This window comes from Triturus cristatus, chromosome 2_1, assembly GCF_964204655.1.
Source record: "Triturus cristatus chromosome 2_1, aTriCri1.1, whole genome shotgun sequence".
NCBI lineage: Eukaryota > Metazoa > Chordata > Amphibia > Caudata > Salamandridae > Triturus > Triturus cristatus.
In genome coordinates, this window is record NC_140581.1 from 749704714 (window position 1) to 749725376 (window position 20663).

The 20663-nt window shown below is 45.0% G+C and overlaps 1 protein-coding gene across 4 annotated transcripts in view; it reads right to left on the reverse strand.

Moving 5' to 3' along the window:
- Positions 1 to 20663, reverse strand: part of ZNF608 (zinc finger protein 608) — a 129101-nt gene that overhangs the window by 59294 nt on the left and 49144 nt on the right. For 3 of the 4 annotated variants that reach the window (XM_085632686.1, XM_085632684.1, XM_085632685.1), the window contains exon 3: positions 1847 to 2102. In XM_085632686.1, the coding sequence (XP_085488812.1) occupies positions 1847 to 2102 (256 nt within the window). Of the gene's footprint in view, positions 1 to 1846; positions 2103 to 2707; positions 2938 to 20663 lie in introns of those variants that run through there. The other variant, XM_085632687.1, reaches the window with a different exon arrangement.

Sequence of the window (20663 nt, forward strand, 5' to 3'; positions counted from 1 at the left end):
CCACAATTACACCTGATGGTCCAGCCAACAACATTCAAGGTTCAGAGAAAGAGAACATTCAATTCAGAGTGATTGTGATGTTGCCATTGTGAAATACAGTCATGCCAGCATGTTCTACACAAAAATCAGTAGCAAAGTAAGCAATGCTCAAGCTAAGAACACAACATTGTGGACTGCGTCCTCCAATGAAGGTTACTTGTGGTAAGCCGCGACTGGCCTGCGAAAAACTGCCAGGAAAGTTGTGCTAGTCGAAGATGACCGCGGATGAAGTCCCTAAAGGCCACTCTCAAGAGATCTTGCTTCCACCACGTGATACGTGAATATGTCACTCAAAATCGTCCCAACAAATACATTACTCTAATTCGACACAAGAGAGACACAAATTTGTCTATACATATTTTCCCTATGAATTTTAACACTGGGAGGAATACCCTCAAGTTGGCTGGTTAGAGTGCGGAGAAAAATATTGCTAGAGGATTCAGAAGAACACATGGACACCAGAACCTGTTTGTACTGTCAAACTGGATTAGGATAAGAGATTATTGGGAAACATTCAAAGACGTTAAAGAAGATCTATGAACATGACAGATCTTCTTGTTAATAAAAAACACTCAGCCAAAGTGAAAATTGGAAAATATGGGACCAATATGAAATCAAACGTAAAGCAAACAACAGATGTCTTCCCATCAGTTACCAAAAAAAAAATCAAACTATTTTAAGCAGTAGCTAATCAAAAGCATTTCAAAGCGTAAGATTGCAAATCCTTATTTATGCAACACCAGTGAAAAGAAGGGTGGCCCAATAAAATGCTTTTTACAATATGAATAATAATGCTGGGTGAACTGTTCGGGTTGGTATTGGTGCAAGATCATTGTGTCAAGTTCCATTCAAATCAAATCCATGAGTGATGACTGGGGTCATTGAGGAAGGAAGCAAGGGTCAAAAACAACTGTGCTCCAACACCATATGCCACTTCCACTGTTTTACGCCACTGCCACTGTTTTACATTTGATGACCTCTACTAACAATAATCACATGTTTTATAGAGTGATTTCTTCTATGAGCTTTGCGTGTCAGCTCAGAAAAACTCTTGGAAACCTCCCAGAGGAAAAAGACAACAAATGTGCTCTCTTTAAATGTCTAACTGGGTGACGTGAAACAGCAGACATGAGAAGCTTTAGAATACTGCTTCTTTAAAGACCGCTCACGTCTGACAAAAACATGTATCCATAACTCTAGTAAATAATAGGTAACATTGTTCAGACACTCATATTTCCTGCATAGGTGGACAGCAGCATGAAAAGCCAGTTCCATATCTTTTATCCATGGCTTTCTGGCTCAAACCATCCACCCTCCTCTACTTCAGAAACGCCCCAGGATTTGCTAGGTGTTCTCCAGGTCTCTCACAACGGGTGTTGATATAAATGACAGAACTGATGAGCTTCACAACCGGGTTCATTGCAGTGGCACGCCAAGAAGGAGACTTGAATTTTAGGAACTTTTATACAAGCGGAACCAATAAATCATGGTATGATGGAAAATACTTTACCCAAAAGCATGCCTGTAACCACAAGAAATGACTGTTCTCAAGAAAGCCACTAAGCATGAAAACAAAATGGGAAACTTGCACACTGCTGCAAGCAAACCCACATCATTTAATAGCAGCACATCTGAAAATAGTTATAACACATAGCAATAAAGCAGCTAGAACATACAACAACATCCCACCAGATGTAGCATCCAAGAGCTGATGATAAATCACACCAGACAAATAAGGGAGTGTGGCACACCAATCCAATTAAAAAAATAATACCATAGCAAAGCGAGTATATGAAACGGTGATTACCTTCTTCGGTCTCGTGCCACACGATTCCTTCCAGGTTGACGCTGGTCCCCGGCTCACAGGGTCCAAGGCATTCAGGCTCTGTCACTATTCCGACGTCACAAGTGTTGATACCCACTGAACGAGTCCGTACCAAGAGCTGCTCCACTGGCGCCGCGATGTTAGCGGAGGATGGAGAAAAATAGGAAGGCAGAATTTGAGGTGGGATGCTGCTGGAAATCGGTGGCGGAGGGGCAGGCACTGTAAACAGAGGGTCAACCTGAAAGAAGAAACACATTTATTGCAAGAGGGCCAGAACACATCCACTGCATGTCAACTGAAATCACGCTAGCACCTACAAGAAACCACTCTGACAGTGGTACCCCCTAAAGCAAGTCTTGCAACTTTAGCACAGCATTAACCCTCAAAAATAGGTAGCAGAAGTGAGCTCATTTATGTAAAGGTAACGGCGCCTTGCTGGGAGATTAAGGAAATAGAGTGTCGTTGCCTATAACGGCCATTAGCATCCGTTACATTCATGTGGGAAGCTTTGGCTATAGCTGGGGACCAGAGTAGGCAGTCAGTGGAAACCCAACGGAAAACAAACCAAGGAGTGAAAGCAGACCCGATGGGGGCATCAGTCGCACCAAGAGAATAGTAAAGTGAGCAAACAGAAAGTATTTAAGACCACCCCCAACATCAGAAACCTCGTGGATTACAGCAGCTGGGACATTTGTAACCGTACTGACGACGACCCTGGCGTGCCTTTCCGAAAAGCCTGCACAGCTGTGACGCAGAAAAGGCGTTTCATCGACTAATATGATGGAAATGACATCGCACAGGCGCCCCACAATTCCAGAAATTCCCTCCAAACAAAGTACTCGCCTGTTTTTGCAGCATTTTAATGCACCTTGACTGACACGTTTCGCTGCTGCTTCGGCGACGGGTCGCTCGGCAGTTTTAAGCCCCTCGCTCGCATTCCCACACTCCCCAGCACGGCGAGGGCTCGGCGCTTTCCTGAACACAATGTTCTCTTCAGGAACAGAGCGAACAACAGAGGAAGGCGATCCCAATTAGACAGCTGAAGCAGTCAGCTGTGTCGCAGTCCCATTTGTGGGAGCGGAGGGGCTCCCGCGCGCTCATGCTCCCCGTTAGACGAAATCACAAACCGATGTTCATTTGGCACAGCACAGATACCAAGCTCTGCGCAGCCCTTGATCCACCCGACTGTTTAAGGAACTTCATTTCCTGCTTTCGAACTGGTAATAAAGTGTCGTTAGGCCTCTGCACGTTTTCTCTGGCCTGTTTCCTCAGCCGATGCTGGGAAGATAAATGCCCTCCTTTGACTGATAAGGTGGGGGAGGGAAACAACGCCGGTTCTTCTGGAGCCCGAGGGCGCATGCCTCTCAGCTAAGGCCACGCACGGTTCAGGCTTATTCAAAGCGAGTTACAAACGGCTCGGGCGCAAGTAACCAGCCATGCAAAGAAGCCGCTTGCAGCATCTGAATTAAACTAATACACAAATAACTCCTGCTCAACACACCGACTGGATGCAGACGTTTCACATCTGACGAATCAAGGCAACACAAACATTGGAAGACAAGACCATCGACCCTACTCCCATCACCATGGTTACGTTAACAAGGCTGTCTGCATGAATGCAATGAAGGCATAGTGCGAGTAAGGCTTATGAAACTCCGCCATGCTTCAATGATACAACACATGATTCTGGTGAGGTCTGGGCCACAAACCACTACAGCACAGCGTAAAAGAGCCCTCATTCGCCAGCTCTGTCGTTTGAAGCAAACCTTAATGTAATTCACAAAGAAACCCAGGGGGGCTTGTGGGATGAAACCCACGAGGGCTTGTGGGATGAAAGCCAGGGGGGCTTGTGGGATGAAACCCACGGGGGCTTGTGGGATGAAAGCCAGGGGGGCTTGTGGGATGAAACCCACGGGGGCTTGTGGGATGAAACCCAGGGGGGCTTGTGGGATGAAACTCAGGGGGGCTTGTGGGATGAAACTCAGGGGGGCTTGTGGGATGAAACCCACGAGGGCTTGTGGGATGAAAGCCAGGGGGGCTTGTGGGATGAAACCCAGGGGGGCTTGTGGGACGAAACCCAGGGGGGCTTGTGGGACGAAACCCAGGGGGGCTTGTGGGACGAAACCCAGGGGGGCTTGTGGGATGAAACCCACGAGGGCTTGTGGGATGAAAGCCAGGGGGGCTTGTGGGATGAAACCCAGGGGGGCTTGTGGGACGAAACCCAGGGGGGCTTGTGGGACGAAACCCAGGGGGGCTTGTGGGACGAAACCCAGGGGGGCTTGTGGGATGAAACCCACGAGGGCTTGTGGGATGAAAGCCAGGGGGCTTGTGGGATGAAACCCACGAGGGCTTGTGGGATGAAAGCCAGTTTAAGTTTTTCAGCAGGAATCAAAAGTTTAGGCATGCTGAATTTCCAATGGGTGGAGAACTCTGCATACCCTGTCTGGACTATGATACAACAAAACACATGCTTAAATGGGATGAAAAATTGAATTTGCCCATCTAGCTTTTTCTGCTTGTTTTGTAAAAGGAAGAACATTGGGGTCAGCTTTGTAGAGCCCAACTTCCCATATACCGCATATCCTCTCCCAAGACCCCCGCACAGAACCTTTTTCCTACCCTTGACAATGGTAACTATGCATGCGTTTCAGGGTATGACTCTACCAATAGGGGTAATGTGATTACTCATACATTTCACAAACCTATACGTTTGTAGTTGGTCACCTACTTTTGCAGGTATATGCACCAAAGAACACCCATGAACATGCCACTAGCCTAACTTGAGAGAGCAGAAATTCCACCATCCTGGCACAATTCCCCAATGTGGAAATGCGCTTCAGAAATGAATTTTGCTTCTGTGAATGAGGACTGGTAGTGTCCCCTCGAAGCTAAACTAAGTGTGCATAGACTTTGAAAACCCAGTTCACAATGTTTAACACTCAGAGACCATACAACATCAGCGATATGCAAAAGACACAGATAGAAAAACTCCATCCACAGTCAAGCGCAGTAGAAACAGTACTTTATTTGCCAATCTCTACACAACAGTACCCCGTCAACCTATATGCAAGGACCACTCCCCGTCAGGCACATGCGGAAGATGTAGGTTTGCAGATTTTCACTGGTTAGCATCCACTATTTAAAAAACCTCAGGATGCTCTCCTCCTCAAAAGACAGGATCACTTTACATGGGATATGACGGCAGAGGGTGTGTGCTTGGTTGATTTTTATGAGGAATCATTAATACCTCACTATGGAGAGCAGTACAGCAGCCATCTCCAGTGCAAATGAAAAACATATGACAGCTGGTGGTGGGAGTGAATCAAACAAAGAAAAGATAATGTCAAAAGAAGACGGTCTGCGGCCTCTCACCTGAATGTTTTGCTTGATTATTCCCATATGCAAGTGTGTATGAGTGGTAGCCACAAATGATGTCCTTTCCAACAGGGATGGCCATTTGAAAACATAATAACTCGTTATTTGCTATGAATACTCCAAGTAGTAGACATATTCAGACACATCCAAGAAGATCTGAAATCAGTGTGGCTGTGCTGGTCCCAGTTTCATTTCACAAACGTTCGGTAGCAGGCAACCTCAATGATACTGTAGGCAGAAATGGAGGAAACCATCCTTCCACTTTATTAGGCAGTAGAACAGACTCATTTCCCACGAAAGCGGCTCTTAACATTTTGACTTCTGTGGACCAACGCTGAATCCCTACTGGAAGAAGAGGATCACCGCCTAAACAATTTATATGTTTTAAACCTCAAAACAATACTCCAAGCATAGAACTAAGTATATTTAAAAAATACACGAATTCCTAAATATTTTATTTAATTCACAACTAAAACATAGGCGAACATACATCGAAATTTCAATGGGAAGGCTCTAGTGTTTTGAAAGTTTGGTTTTATTTCTAGGAGACGAGGCAACAGGCTAGAATTTAGCATACCTCTCTAGCTTGCTTGCTCCTAATGCATACTCTCTTTTTCTTGGTGCAGATCAGTGCTTCAACTGAGGCCACCAATCGACCATACTAGATTCCGTTTGCTGTACTTGCAGTCCTTCCAGGTATCAGGATAAGGATACAAACACAATTTTTCGACTCCAAATTCAAATTCCTGAACATTTGTAAAGTGTTTTAAAATGTTTAATTTTCAGTTTTGCTTGTTTATTCATATACACTTTATTAATCTGCTAATATTATGTAATTTTCTAAAAAGTCACATCCCATGAGTAGGCCCAGGGGACCGTGGAGCACAGATTTAGGCCCGCATGTCTACATTAAAACTCGTCTGAGTTCCCTTTGAGCCCCACTTGATAAGAGTATTCCCCTCTATAAGTACAAAATAGGCAGAATCTATATTTGTGCACATTTCCCACTGGAAAACCCTAAACTCAACAGCAAGGATTTACGCAAAGGCTTAGCATAATGCCATTATCTACAGAAAGACTAGAAAGCCAAGGAAAACAAAGTGGCAGCACAGTTGACTTCAGCAGATTTAGCGTTGGTGTCATAACACGAGTCTTGACCACAATGTACTTCAGTCTTGCAGGACTGGAATCTGGATTGTGTTGGGTGGTCTGTGGGGTTCAAGCGAATGAATAAACATTTTTGTGCTACAGACATACAGTACGTTTATTCTGTGTACGCCGACAGGGTCGGTGACTTTGGGAGCAAATTCCTTCCAGCACTACCAACCAAATAGCCTCTAACAAGCAAGAGAGTTACAGCGGCCGCCCATACAATATCCTGCTTTTTCATATGCTTATGGCATGCATAACATTTACGTATGCTTCAATGTAGCATAATACTAGTGCGAAAAGAATCCAGCACCGTCATTTAGAGGTAGCCAAGAGTAATAATACTACCATTCTGCTGCTGCCTCCAACCCAAGTAGTTTACTTTGCCAACCCAGTGAGTTCACTAAGCTGATTTCTTGTCTCCCTGTGAGCATTTGGCTTTTGCTGCCATGAGTCGTTACCTGTGCCGCTTCTCACTAACTGTTTGGTGACATGTTGCAGACTTGAGTTTTGATTAGAATCCATTGACTTAGGTGAGACACTTCTGAACGGTTACCAGGGTGGAAGGCCATACACATGTGGTGGAATGACATTGTGAGGGAGTTTCAATTAGATGGCATAGGAAGCAAGGCATCTTTATGTGGAAGAAAAGTCCCAATGCACATAAAGAAAGACCACAAAGTAGTTTTAAGCACCCAAGTGGCATACAACACTATCATGTGCCTCACTAAACTGTGTTACAAATATGCGATCCATCTCAAAAGTCACCATCAATCACTACCAGGTAGGTACATGACGGGAACCAGCACCAGCACACAGATCTGGAGTGTACTGTCAATCCAAAGGGCAGCTGCTGAGATAACACCCAGCGGGAGCTTTCATCACACGACACTTCCGCCGATTGCTCTGCACGGACTTCCAGTAAAAGCTCAACTTATGATTAACCTGCCTCATAAGCCCAGATTCCCGCACCAGCTACTTTGTCTGGCATCAAAAGGTTATGATAACGCTGGAAAGCACACACGTGTTCTAGTGAAACTCCCAACGTCAAGACGTGAAACCCGGCACTGCCGCAAATATCTGCTAATTAGGACCGGATGTACCTCGGAGGGAAGTCATCTGGCCTGTTTTTAGCAGGGTCGTGAAAACGTTTTTGTTAGATGCCGGACACTGAACAGTTGAGACAGCTTCAAATAAGCATTTTTTAATGACCTTCCGGCCCTTTTCGCCCCAAACAAAAAAAACATACACACACTACTAAACCACACTTCTCCGTGGAGCAGCACCAGCCCCCAGTCTGCGATGCAAATGTTTGGAAAGTCATAGCCCAGACTATCAAACGGCACTGGGACCTCTTTCTAATGACAACATGCGCTCTATAAAAGTGTCATTGAACTACAGCACTAAGAGGCATTGCTAAAATACACATCACAGGAAGGCCTACATACCACACACTTCTCTTCTAGCCGCTGCACCTCCGAGAGACTCTCTCATCCCACACGAATGTACAATCTAAAGCGCTGGTTATGGAAATATGAATATTTTCCATAGTTTTATACAAGGCAAAGACAACGACGTTGAGAGTAAATAAAAAAAGGTAAAAACATTAACTGTAAAATGAAGTCGTAATCTACAAGCCTTCGCGCATTTGCCAAAATATACTGAAAAAAGTGATCGGCGGCAGTGTTCTAAACCCCGAAATGCCTGGAGCGATTCAGAGACACGGTGGAGACGTGTATGGGCGCTTTGAGGAAATGAAATTGCATTTTATCAAGTCTGGTTTAAAGAAAGGCTGGGTTAGCTGTGGGATAACATCGCCCGTCTAATCATTAGTAGTCAGAAAACAGCCATGTAAACACATCAATTATGGGCCAGCGCCAAAAGCCCTTGAGATCCCGGGGATTAACAGCCAATCCTCTGTTTTACAAGCTCACATCAAAAGGAATATTAATAAGAGGAGGGGCGAGGCGAAGGCCTGTCAGCATAATTCAGTCAGTAAAACAAGGCCTCGTTTTCTTCCCTTGTGCTGAAGCAGGCCCATGGAAGAAGCTGGCAGTAGCTTCAGAATATGGCGCTGCCAATTACACTGCATTTTTTCAACGGCTGAAGCTGGCTAAGCGACCAGGCATCTGCAATGACTGAAGGAGAATGGCCTCATTGTTGAATCAACAGGCACAAGCTGGACAAGAGAAGCTATGGAGCCATTAGATAATGGCACGATTTGGCATACCACCTACAAAATTCCAGCACCAGCTCCCAAAAATGTAAAGATACATGAAAAAATAAGCAAGTTTGTGAATAGTTTCTTTAGGCAAAGCTTACAATTCAGGCTGTTTCTTCACATACTGGCCAGAAACATAAACCTCTGTATAACAGGCACAAGCTGGACAAGAGAAGCTATGGAGCCATTAGATAATGGCACGATTTGGCATATCACCTACAAAATTCCAGCGCCGGCTCCCAAAAATGTAAAGATACATGAAAAAATAAGCAAGTTTGTGAATAGTTTCTTTAGGCAAAGCTTACAATTCAGGCTGTTTCTTCACATACTGGCCAGAAACATAAACCTCTGTATAACAGGCACAAGCTGGACAAGAGAAGCTATGGAGCCATTAGATAATGGCACGAGTGGGCATATCACCTACAAAATTCCAGTGCCGGCTCCCAAAAATGTAAAGATACATAAAAAATAAGCAAGTTTGTGAATAGTTTCTTTAGGCAAAGCTTACAATTCAGGCTGTTTCTTCACATACTGGCCAGAAACATAAACCTCTGTATAACAGGCACAAGCTGGACAAGAGAAGCTATGGAGCCATTAGATAATGGCACGATTTGGCATATCACCTACAAAATTCCAGCACCGGCTCCAAAAAATGTAAAGATACATGAAAAAATAAGCAAGTTTGTGAATAGTTTCTTTAGGCAAAGCTTACAATTCAGGCTGTTTCTTCACACACTGGCCAGAAACATAAACCTCTGTATAACAGGCACAAGCTGGACAAGAGAAGCTATGAAGCCATTAGATAATGGCACGATTTGGCATATCACCTACAAAATTCCAGCGCCGGCTCCCAAAAATGTAAAGATACATAAAAATAAGCAAGTTTGTGAATAGTTTCTTTAGGCAAAGCTTACAATTCAGGCTGTTTCTTCACATACTGGCCAGAAACATAAACCTCTGTATAACAGGCACAAGCTGGACAAGAGAAGCTATGGAGCCATTAGATAATGGCACGATTTGGCATATCACCTACAAAATTCCAGTGCCGGCTCCCAAAAATGTAAAGATACATGAAAAAATAAGCAAGTTTGTGAATAGTTTCTTTAGGCAAAGCTTACAATTCAGGCTGTTTCTTCACACACTGGCCAGAAACATAAACCTCTGTATAACAGGCACAAGCTGGACAAGAGGCGCTATGGAGCCATTAGATAATGGCACGAGTTGGCATATCACCTACAAAATTCCAGTGCCGGCTCCCAAAAATGTAAAGATACATGAAAAAATAAGCAAGTTTGTGAATAGTTTCTTTAGGCAGAGCTTACAATTCAGGCTGTTTCTTCACATACTGGCCAGAAACATAAACCTCTGTATAACAGGCACAAGCTGGACAAGAGAAGCTATGGAGCCATTAGATAATGGCACGATTTGGCATATCACCTACAAAATTCCAGCGCCGGCTGCCAAAAATGTAAAGATACATGAAAAAATAAGCAAGTTTGTGAATAGTTTCTTTAGGCAAAGCTTACAATTCAGCCTGTTTCTTCACATACTGGCCAGAAACATAAAGCTCTGTATAATGACCTGGTACAGCGTAAACAAAATAACACCACACACACATCCAAAGCCTGTACAACAGCTAGGATATTCAAATGTGCTCAAAAAGGGTATTTTCCACACGGTTAGCCATACACAATCAACAATCATATGGACAATTAGAGGATAAACCCTCGGACAGTGTCCCAGTATTCAGTCCTATATACATAAAAGCGGGCTTCTCCAACGAGGAGCGCAGAGCTGCTGGTGGCTCTCCAGCTACCTGCAAGTAGCTCTCCCATATGCCGCCCAGCCTAACAAATTACTAGCTTTTGTTTGGCTGAATTAATGTATACAAACATATATTAAAAAATAGTGTATCTGAGATGAAAATGTGCATATTTTCAAAACTGATACTGATGTTTGGCAAAAAAAGGTTGAATTTCCAAAATATATTTAAATCTAATATTAAGTGATAAATGATGTGGCAATGGGTAGACTAATTGCTAACATTACTACCTACTGTATCAGTATGTATTACCCATGCAAAGGCATTCTAAATTGGCAAAGCCTTTTTTACATTGCTGCTGGAAACCCTGCCTAATGCACGGACGTGTTTATTGCAGATAAATTTGCATGTGGTGGCCACTAATGAAATCTTGTCTGATGTGGTCATTATTACAACACTGACAATATAAGTAGCTCAGGATGATTTTCATTTAACCTAGGTAGCTTTTATTCAGCGGCGGCAGTCATAAGCAAAGGGTGGTAGGCAGGAGGCATCGCGCGCAGGGTTGGAGGGGGTTGGGTCAACAATATAAAATAAAACACCTTCATCCGCCGGCTGCCTTCAGCGTGGCGCCGCCTCTCCTCTTTGTGGGGGAGGTCCCAGCAGCCCATGGAAAGGACTCTCATCCAATCCTTATGCTGCAGAGCAGGGCGGGCATTGGTCTGAGCAGGCAAGAAAGACGCCCTGCCTGTGTGTTTTCCAGCTCATCTGCTCAATGCAGCTGGGCTGGAGAAAACCTAAGTGTGCATGTGTGCGTTGGTCGGCCGGCCAAAAGACAAATGCGCACTTAGGGAGTGGGGTAAACGTTGCACTGCTACTCCCCCCTCCCATGCCTCAGGCCCGCCCCTCCCAACACACTGAGCCAAGATGCATTATTTATTTTACTTTCAAGGCTTCATTACATCTCTATTACCTTGATAACACGCATTGGCAAAGCCAATAGGTCTAGCCTATAGGATCTAGTGCATGGCTAAACTAGTATATATTTTTTCTTTTCTCTTCAGAAGCACTATGATGCCTCGTCATTTTGTAGTCCCGTGACAACAAGCATGCACATGCCTACAAAATAAAGAAAGCATCTCAGAATATGAGATTGACTGGTAAATAAAAAAAGTAACACCAAAAGTGTAAAAAAAAAAAAAAAACAGGAGAGTGTGTTCAGGGCACACAGGGGAAGGGGAATGAGGCAACTTTAAGGACTGGTAAGGGGAGATGGGCATGAATAAGAGGACTGCGTGGAAATCTGGGTGGGGGCGAGCAGGAGACAGGCAAAAGGACAACGTGGAGCACTAGGTGGAGGACAGGAGGGCATGACAGATATGGTTGGGCGGACCTGACACAGTGAGACAGAACAGGGTGGAGTGCTGGGGGAGGGGAGAAGCACACAGACAATAGAACAACGTGGATCGCTAGGGTGGGTGGACAAACACACCAGGAAGACAGCTGGAAAAGATATGCACTCTCATGGAGTGTTTTATGAAAAAGAAAGGCAAGCAATCGTGGGTGAACAGAAGGAGCCAATCTGAGTGGAAACAGGCAATGCTCCACGGAAGGGTCAAATACATGTTGCACGGGCTAAAGCAAATAAAGTCGAAGAATAGAAAACAAGCAAATGTGAGTGACAAAACACAAAGCTAATGGTAATCAATGGGAGGAATTAATTCCTAGGATGCCTTCAGCATGTTGCCAACATGTCTTTGCAACCGGATAGCTGCACTGTTTAGTATGCTTCGAACTAAGAAAATAAAAAAATAAAAAATAAAGTAATTTTGTAAGTGGGCACAGCACACATACTTGGACCTACAAAATGCTTTCTTTTCTTTACTGGTATGAATAGGATGGTTAATTAAAATACAAAGTGTGAAAATATTTTATCTTTTCCTAAAGTGGGTGAGAGAAGCAGCATGGAAGGTGCAGGTGAAGAAAAGCAAGATAGAGGTCGCAAGGGTGACAGGAAGCAACACAAGTGGGGCGAAGCAACCCAGATGGTTGGGTGGCTAAAGCAACAAGCAAGGTGTGGGTGGAGAAAGCAACGCGAAGGGGAGGAATCAGCATGGGCGAGAGAGAGAGGAACGTGGAGTGCATGGGGAAGAGAAGCACATTGGCTAGCTAGAGAAAGGGACGTGGAGCTGGGGGTAGAAGCGCACTGGTAAGAAAGCAAGGCAGGGGTGTTAGGAATCCCGCCCAGGTTTTGCGGTTTGCTGGACGCCAGGTGCCGTGATCGAGTGTGTTCAGGGCTCCGCTCCCTGTACCTGCCTTCAGCCTTTCCGCCCGGCCGGCCGTTGCTCGCTGGGGGTCTACCGGGCACCGTTTGAGCTCCTTCCATCTCTCTGCGGACCTTCTGTGTTCCCGGCCCAGGGCCTCGGCTTGGACCTCGTTGGCAGGCGGGAGAGCCGGCGGCGTGAGGCGGGAGCAGGAGCTGCTGAGTATTCCTGCCCGAGTGTTTCCAGCTGCGGCGAGACCCCGTAGAGGCAGGAGCTGCGAGGGCGTCTTTTGCAGCGGTGGCTGGAGGCTGCTGGTGGCGGGTGAGTCCCCGCGGTGGCTGAAGTGGCAGGTGCGGCTTGGCGAGGGAGTTACGATTCCTCCAGTGGCGAGAGAGGGCCACGAGAGCCACACAGGCCGGGGCTTCTGTCTTGATCTTTTGCGCCCCCTGGCACCAGCCCCCTGCAGCATCAGTGGGACCAGCGGTGATACACATCGATGAAATTAGAAGAAAACAGAGGAAAGAAGACAGAGAGAGAAAGGAGGGCATCTAACCGGACTAGCGGCGGACTCACCAGGCACACCATCTGGGGGCAGACCACTGGACCACCAGGACGCTTGCGGGTTGCTGACGCTGTTGTTCCCCTCGCCGCCACTTCCTCGTTGGCCGCAGTGGGGAGGAACTACAGCTCCCGTCATACCCTGCTCCCTACCTGCCTTCCTTCCGGCCAGCAGCGCGCCCGGAGGTGCTATTAAAAAAAGAGGCTCCCTCTGCGTCGCGGGACGCGCGCTGGCGGCGCCGGGCTGAGCCCGGGCAGAGGGCGGGCCGTCTGTGGCCACAAGAGGCCGGGCCGGGCCACCCCACTGACATTATCGCAGCTGGAAATAGCAGCAATCAAGGTACTGTGACACAAGCCTGATACGCATTCCAAATCCCCGACTCGTCTTATGTGTTTGAATCGGTTGACATTCTGAACTACAAGTTTATGGGTATCTCCCCTCACAGTTTTGTGTTAGTTAACACCTAAGGGAATTACTGTAATATTTTGCGCGATTGTGTTTATTTTACACTTTGTTTGTAACCATGAAACGCAATGGTAAAAATCCTAGCCTATCTACTTCACGGCCAACAACTAGGCAACAGACTACAACTGCGCAACCCCTCCCAAGCTTGACAGCTATTGATAAAATGCTGCAGCAGACAATTGGAGCCGTGGCCTCGGCCATAGAAAACACAGAGCGGCGTTTATCAATTACTCCTGCAATTCCCCCCCCTTCTCAAATAGTGGAGGATGTGTCAATTGCCACAACTAACGCCCTTGATATTAATTCCTCTTTTATTTGTTCCTTCGCTGATCTACCCTGCGCACAGCCCACTACCAGCGATACGCACGCCTTCCAGGTTCCCAACTCCCCACCCCACCTTCCTCCTAATAAGGCTCCAGCGACTCGTAATCTAGTCAAGAAACCTAGGGTTGGGAAGAATAAAACACTAAGGAAAAATAAGCCTCCAATTAATTCCTCTGCACCGATTGATACTCCTTCTACTTTGTCCCCCACGCAGGCTCCTCTGTGGGCCACTCACATGATTTTAGATCTCCAGGCCCATATTGAACATCTACTTGGTTCCCATTTTAAATCCCTCCTCTCTAGATTGGACAGATTGGTTTCTACCATCAACAACGCCGGCTTTGGTAAAACCAAGCCGTCCACAGACTCCACAAACTTCCCCCCTTGTCCTGCTCTTGCCGACAACAACGTCTCCGCCGCCACTGAAACCTCCTCTGCTCCCCCTCAAATAGCTGACATGATTGTTCCCGCTACAACTATCTCTCTGACTAGGACCATAGACCCAGAAAGTTTCAGAACACAGAGGGAGATTACCAATGCGGGGGAAAAATGTCCAGACAATCAAGCTAGAGAGCATAGAAACACTTCTACTGAGGGACTTAACACCGCACCACCCTGCATTGACTTGCCACCTGAATCTCTCCCGTATGTTGTTGTGCTTGCTGGTGTCCCCCCCCTACCTAAAGGGAAGAACGAGGATTTTTCGGAACTAAAAAACAAATGTATGCACTGGTTCAACTTAAACAGCCCCCTCCCCTATAACATCTCTGGAGAAATTCTGGGTGTTCGGAGACTAGATTGGATTGGGCCTACTCCTAAGTCCATCATAGGTAATTGTGTCATTGTCAATTTTAGACATCCACTTGCTGTAAATTATATCTGCAACAGGACACCCTTTAGACCTAACACTCAAATCATCCCATTACATCTGTCATATTTCTTCCCAGCCCCACAGCATAGAGTAGGGCAGATGAGGGGTGTAAGTTGGGCGGGGGGCCAAAATAAATTGTACGCTAGATCAGTGGAAGAGACCCAGAATATGCCCTTGTTGTCACTCTTTGCTCAAAAAAATAGATTCAGTGTGTTGGAGGAGGTGGACTGACCAGTCGTGAACTTGAGCCCTGTACTCCAATCTGACAAAGTTATGGGCGTCCAATCAGCCGTAGAAAAGGATAGATATGTGAGTGGAACTCTAGAATATCCGTCAGTATCTTCTCCCCTGACCACAAGAGCGGAAACAAAACAAACCACCTATGAAGACTTGGTTGTTCCCCCCGATGATCTTCTGTGTAATGTTAATCTTGTGGGCACCATAATAGCAACAAACCCTCAAACTACTGAAGTCTGCACAGATTCTACGCCTGGCGACCCAGTAAATAGGAATAGAGCACTAGGCGGGGGAATAAAAATATTGTCCTGGAATGTGGCAGGGATAAAAAACAAGTTATTTAACTTGGAATGGAGTGATTTTGTAGGTACTCATGACATCTGCCTCATGCAAGAAACCTGGGCCACTGAGGAAAATTCGAGGATTGGTTATGCCACTTTTGACATTTTGGCAACCACAAGTGGCAGAGGGAGGCCTTCGGGTGGTCTTTCAATTTGGGTGGGGACACATTTGGGAGCTCAGGCAATTGTGATTCCAACTAACTCCCTGGATGTCCAATGTGTCCTCTTAACCCTAAAAGACAAACCATCGGTTGCTTTAATAAATGTCTATTCTAGACCAGTCAAGAATGGCCAAGAATCTGGTGTAATAGATGTATTAAAGCATTTTATATTGTCTCTAGACCCCCCACCGCAATTAATAGTAGGAGGCGACTTTAACTGCCAATTTGAACCCCTCGAGTCTCCTAACACGGGCGAGCCAGACGAAGAAGACCAGTTCTGGTACATTTGTGAACCACAGATCTCTCCTGTCAGAGCCTGGACTCCGCTCGTCCTTCAAATTAAATCCTTATCTCTTGCACTGTCCCTAAGGGCCTGTAATGGGAGATTGAAACCCGATTGCCCAGGCCTTTCCACGTTCAACAGACCAGGCCAAAACTCTAATATCGATTATATATTAATGGAGGCAAGACATTGGGGTAACTTATTAGAGTTCGAAATCCACCTCAGACAAGATAGTGACCATAATGCCCTTGTTCTAACTTTGAAACCGGGCAGTTTTGGTCTAACTAACCCTCCTCCCAATTTAAATAGCCCAATACTCCCAGTACTCCTTTCTAATAATAGGAGGAGAATAAAATGGCCCTATTTTCTGAAATCCCCTGCTAAACTTGCGGAAGTCTATCAGACAGTTTTGCCATCTCTTTCCGCAATGGGGGATCTAAGTATAGACAACTTGAGTGATTCAACTAAGATCCATATTCACCTAGTTAATAACCTGAGGGGCCTATTTAACCCTGTGGGAAACAAACAACACCAGTCTAGGTCACACCCCTGGTATAAGGAACCCTGCAGAAAAGCAAAAAAGGACTTGCTTGCGGCAATTAAAGGTAATGACAGGGCCAATATAAAGAAACTTCGTCTAGACTATAAGAAGGCTATCACCAGGGGGAAGAGGGATTGGGAGGAGCAAAGATGGGAGGATCTAAGATTAGCTCTCATATGTAGAGACCCTAAGGCGTTTTGGGCCACTGTGAACTCTGACGGGAATGGGGTAGCTTCACCCCTTGTTGTAAATATAGCTCCACAAGTCTGGGAATCTCACTTTGGGGAACTGTACGGGGATTCGGATGACCTTCTTTCTACTGATATGTCTCTTGAGTCTAGTCTGATGAGAGGAATTGATTCTAGTATATCTAATATTGAGACTCACCCTCGCTCCTCTATTTTAGCACCTTCACATGTATGCCAGCCGCAACCATCTTTGATGGGTGTAGCCACTCCTGTGACAGAACTCCCTGTGGCCATCACTCTTAAAGAAGCAGAAACCGCAATAAATAAGCTCCTTTCTAACAAAGCACCTGGCCTAGATAAAATACCACCGGACTTATTCCGCTCCCAACCAAAAATCTGGGCCCTGTATTTGGTGGTATTATTCAATTCCATTCTGATGGGGGCCGCCTTGCCAGATACTTGGTTGGGCGCGGAGATAGTTCCCATATTTAAAAAAGGCTGCCCATTGAAGCCGGCTAATTATAGACCAATTAGCCTTATTGACACCACCCAGAAATTAATGGGCAGGATTATCTTGGCTAGAATCCAGGAATGGATGGATGACAATAACATCTTGACTACATTACAGGCAGGGTTCAGATCTGGGATTTCAACCATTGACCAGATCTTCCGGCTCCAGGTTCTATATTGGAAAACGGTGAGAGTAGAGGGTGGCAGTCTCTACCTCATCTTTGTAGACCTGCGAGCTGCCTTTGATCTTGTCCCAAGAGAAAAACTATGGGAAGTCCTGGCAGAAATGGGTCTCCCACCCTACCTGTTGGATATCTTAATCAGATTTCACAGCGGTAACTACGCCCAGGTGAGATGCGGGAGACATGGCGATTTATCCTCACGCTTTCCCGTTAGGAAGGGAGTGCGCCAAGGGTGTGTCTTGGCTCCAACATTGTTCAGCCTATACATCAATGGTCTTGTTACTCACCTGGCTGATGTAGCTAATAATGACGCCCCCAGATTGGCTACCGGTAGAGTGCCCGCTCTGATGTTTGCCGATGATACTTTGCTGATATCCAAAACATCATCGGGCATCCAGCGCATCTTGGATGGTTTCCTGGCATTTTGTACTTCCAGAGGCTTGGAGATTAATCTAGAAAAGACTAAATTCATGATCTTTAATCCTCCAAAACAGACTCGTCCAAATCCCACCTTAAATGGCTCTCCCCTTGAGAGAGTCAGGACTTTTGTGTACCTTGGAATTACGTTGACCGAGAATTTTGATTGGGGACCTCAAATCGCAAAATCATGGCTGAGGCTGTCTCAAATAGCAGGGGGCCTTTGCAAGGTCCAGCGAGCCTCAGTATATAAACCAGCAGCTCCGGTAGTTGAAATATATTGATTACAAGCTAGAACAGCTTCATTGTACGGGGCCGAATTATGGGGCCATAAAAAATTTGCCAAATTAACCCTGGTTGAGCAGGGCTTTATGAGAAGACTTGTGAGCCTTCCTGTAAGCACACCGCTCACTCCCCTACGCCTTGACCTGGGGCTAGAACCAATTGAAGACTTGGCAATTCTCCGACCCTTACTCTACTGGAAAAGGCTCTGGACGGTGCATGAATTGGCACCCTTCAGAGAGGAATTCTTAGAGGTTTGGACATTAATTAAAAGTAAGAACATTCCATGGTTATCCCATATTAAGGCTCTTAGCATAAAGATCAGCAGGACCGATCTCTGGGAACTACCGGAGGTAGCCTGCATACGGATTTCTAAACCTGATCTAAGAGGCCATATAAGGGAGCTGAGATTAGCCACCTTACATGGTTCAAGCTCCTTGGGGAAACTCACTAATGAGTTTCTCCTAGTAAAATTAGAAACAAGAGCAGAGGCCTTCCTTGATGTCATTTATCCGTCTCTTGCTAGGAAGCTTTATTTGCAGTTGAGGTATGGTACCTTACCGCTCAGAGTATTCACCTGCAAATGGGCAAGATCAGAAAATGCAGCCTGTCCGGCATGTAATCATAGCAGTGAAGACATATGCCATGTCCTGTTTTTCTGTCCTGCATACCTTTCAATAAGAAAAAAGTGGCTCATTCCCATTTGCAAGAACCTAGGGTTTAGACACTGCATGCTCGCATGCAGGGTCTTAAGATATGATACTCACCCCCCAATTGTTTTTGCTATGTCTCGCTTTTTATATGGGTTTTGGCGCAGAAGGAAAAGTTTTCTTTCAACACTTTTGTCTTTTATCAAATGAGTCTTTTTGATAACATCAGTTTAATACATTTTTAACTATTGTATTAACTTGACATTATTTATTGTTTTAATGAAATGTGCAATTTTCTTGTTATTTATTCTGTGCTTTTATGGTCTCCGACCGAAATAAAGTTATCGAAGAAGCATGGGGAAGAGAAGCACATTGGCTAGCTAGAGAAAGGGACGTGGAGCTGGGGGTAGAAGCGCACTGGTAAGAAAGCAAGGCAGGGGAAGAAGCACACACATGCGAACCCAAAACAGATGGGCTAGGGGTAACTGCAGAGTATAGAGCAACATGGAATTAAACCGTGGTGGGAAGAGAACTATATGAGGAAGACAGCTGAAAAACACATGCACTCTCACGGAGTGCTTACGAAAAAGAAACAAGTAGTGTCTGAAAAGTGAATAGAGGAAGGGCAAAAGGAATGATGCCGCGCTGCAGGGGAGGGATAAACACAAGAGAAAGCAAAGCCCATACAAGCTCACAAATAAAAAGCAAGCAAATGAGAATGACAATAAAGGCAACCAATGGAGAGCAATGGCCTAGCTCTAAGCCTAAGCTAATAATGGGTCTTTTCACAAAGCAGACAGCTTACACTGTCAGCTAGGCAAGACCTTAAAAGAGCACACACAAAACACCACATTCGATGAGTTTCCACATACCATTACATGCTTAAAAAAAAAAAAAAAAAATCGAAATTGCATTAAAAGCCTTATAGAGTTTTTCCAAATCACGTGGAAGGGTTTACGATTGGATTTCTTTTTTTTTTTTTTTTTAATGTAAAAAAATCTAACAAGCCTGGCCTACATAAGTGAGACAAACCATAGGCATTGGGTGATAAAATAAAAAAAAAAACATTTAAAAAAAGGTTTTAATATATCATAATTTTCTAAACAATTTGATAACTACGTTGTGGTAGCGAAGTACATGCATTGCACACGTAGAATTCCATCACTTTAAATAGGCTTGCTGTTTCACGGAGCACAGTTAAAAAAAAAAAATTACTGTTTAGTGCATCTGCCAACACTTCCTCATATATCACTATTTTCTTTACACGCCCAGGGTGAAAGGCATATATCAAAAGGAGCACTTTGTAAACGCCACAGTTTGTTCCCCGAAGTTGCACTCACGAAGCGGAACAGTACATTAAGAAGCAGAACATGTTGACCATTGGTATGCAAATGCCCATGTGAAGGGCCACAACTCTTGCAGTTTAATCAATGCAGCCTCGGCCTGGCTTCAGATTGTGTCCACATAAAAAAAAAAACATATATATATATATATCAAATCTCATGACCAGTAGGTGTGGAACATACACCTCTTACAATGGTTCAAACCGGATTTCTATTTTGATACCCTTACAATTAAAGGAGCGACTCTGGATTTTCTACAGTACAACTTCACACACTCTACATACATGCAAGTATAATTTAACAAGACATCTTTAGAAACTGGCATTAAAAAGTGTTTAAAGCACTTGCTGCCATCTCCATATTACATTTGCCTGTAACACGTTCGTCAGTCAATCCCATTTAGCAAGGAAATTATCTGGAGTAGTTAAAAGAATTTTAAATATCAGAATATTATATTCCACGTCTGGTCAAATAAGGTAGCTCCAGACACTTTCTAATTGATAAAAAAGTTGAGTTTTCAACCAGGCATCAACAGGACATAGCCCCACATTTGGCTTCAAGTCCACTGAGTTACAAGGTAGAGAAACAAACATGCTGGATATCACTGTTGGCTTGATTACCGGTGCACCTACTGGTTTTATCACCAGTGAACTGGTGGCTCTGCTGGTTAGAGT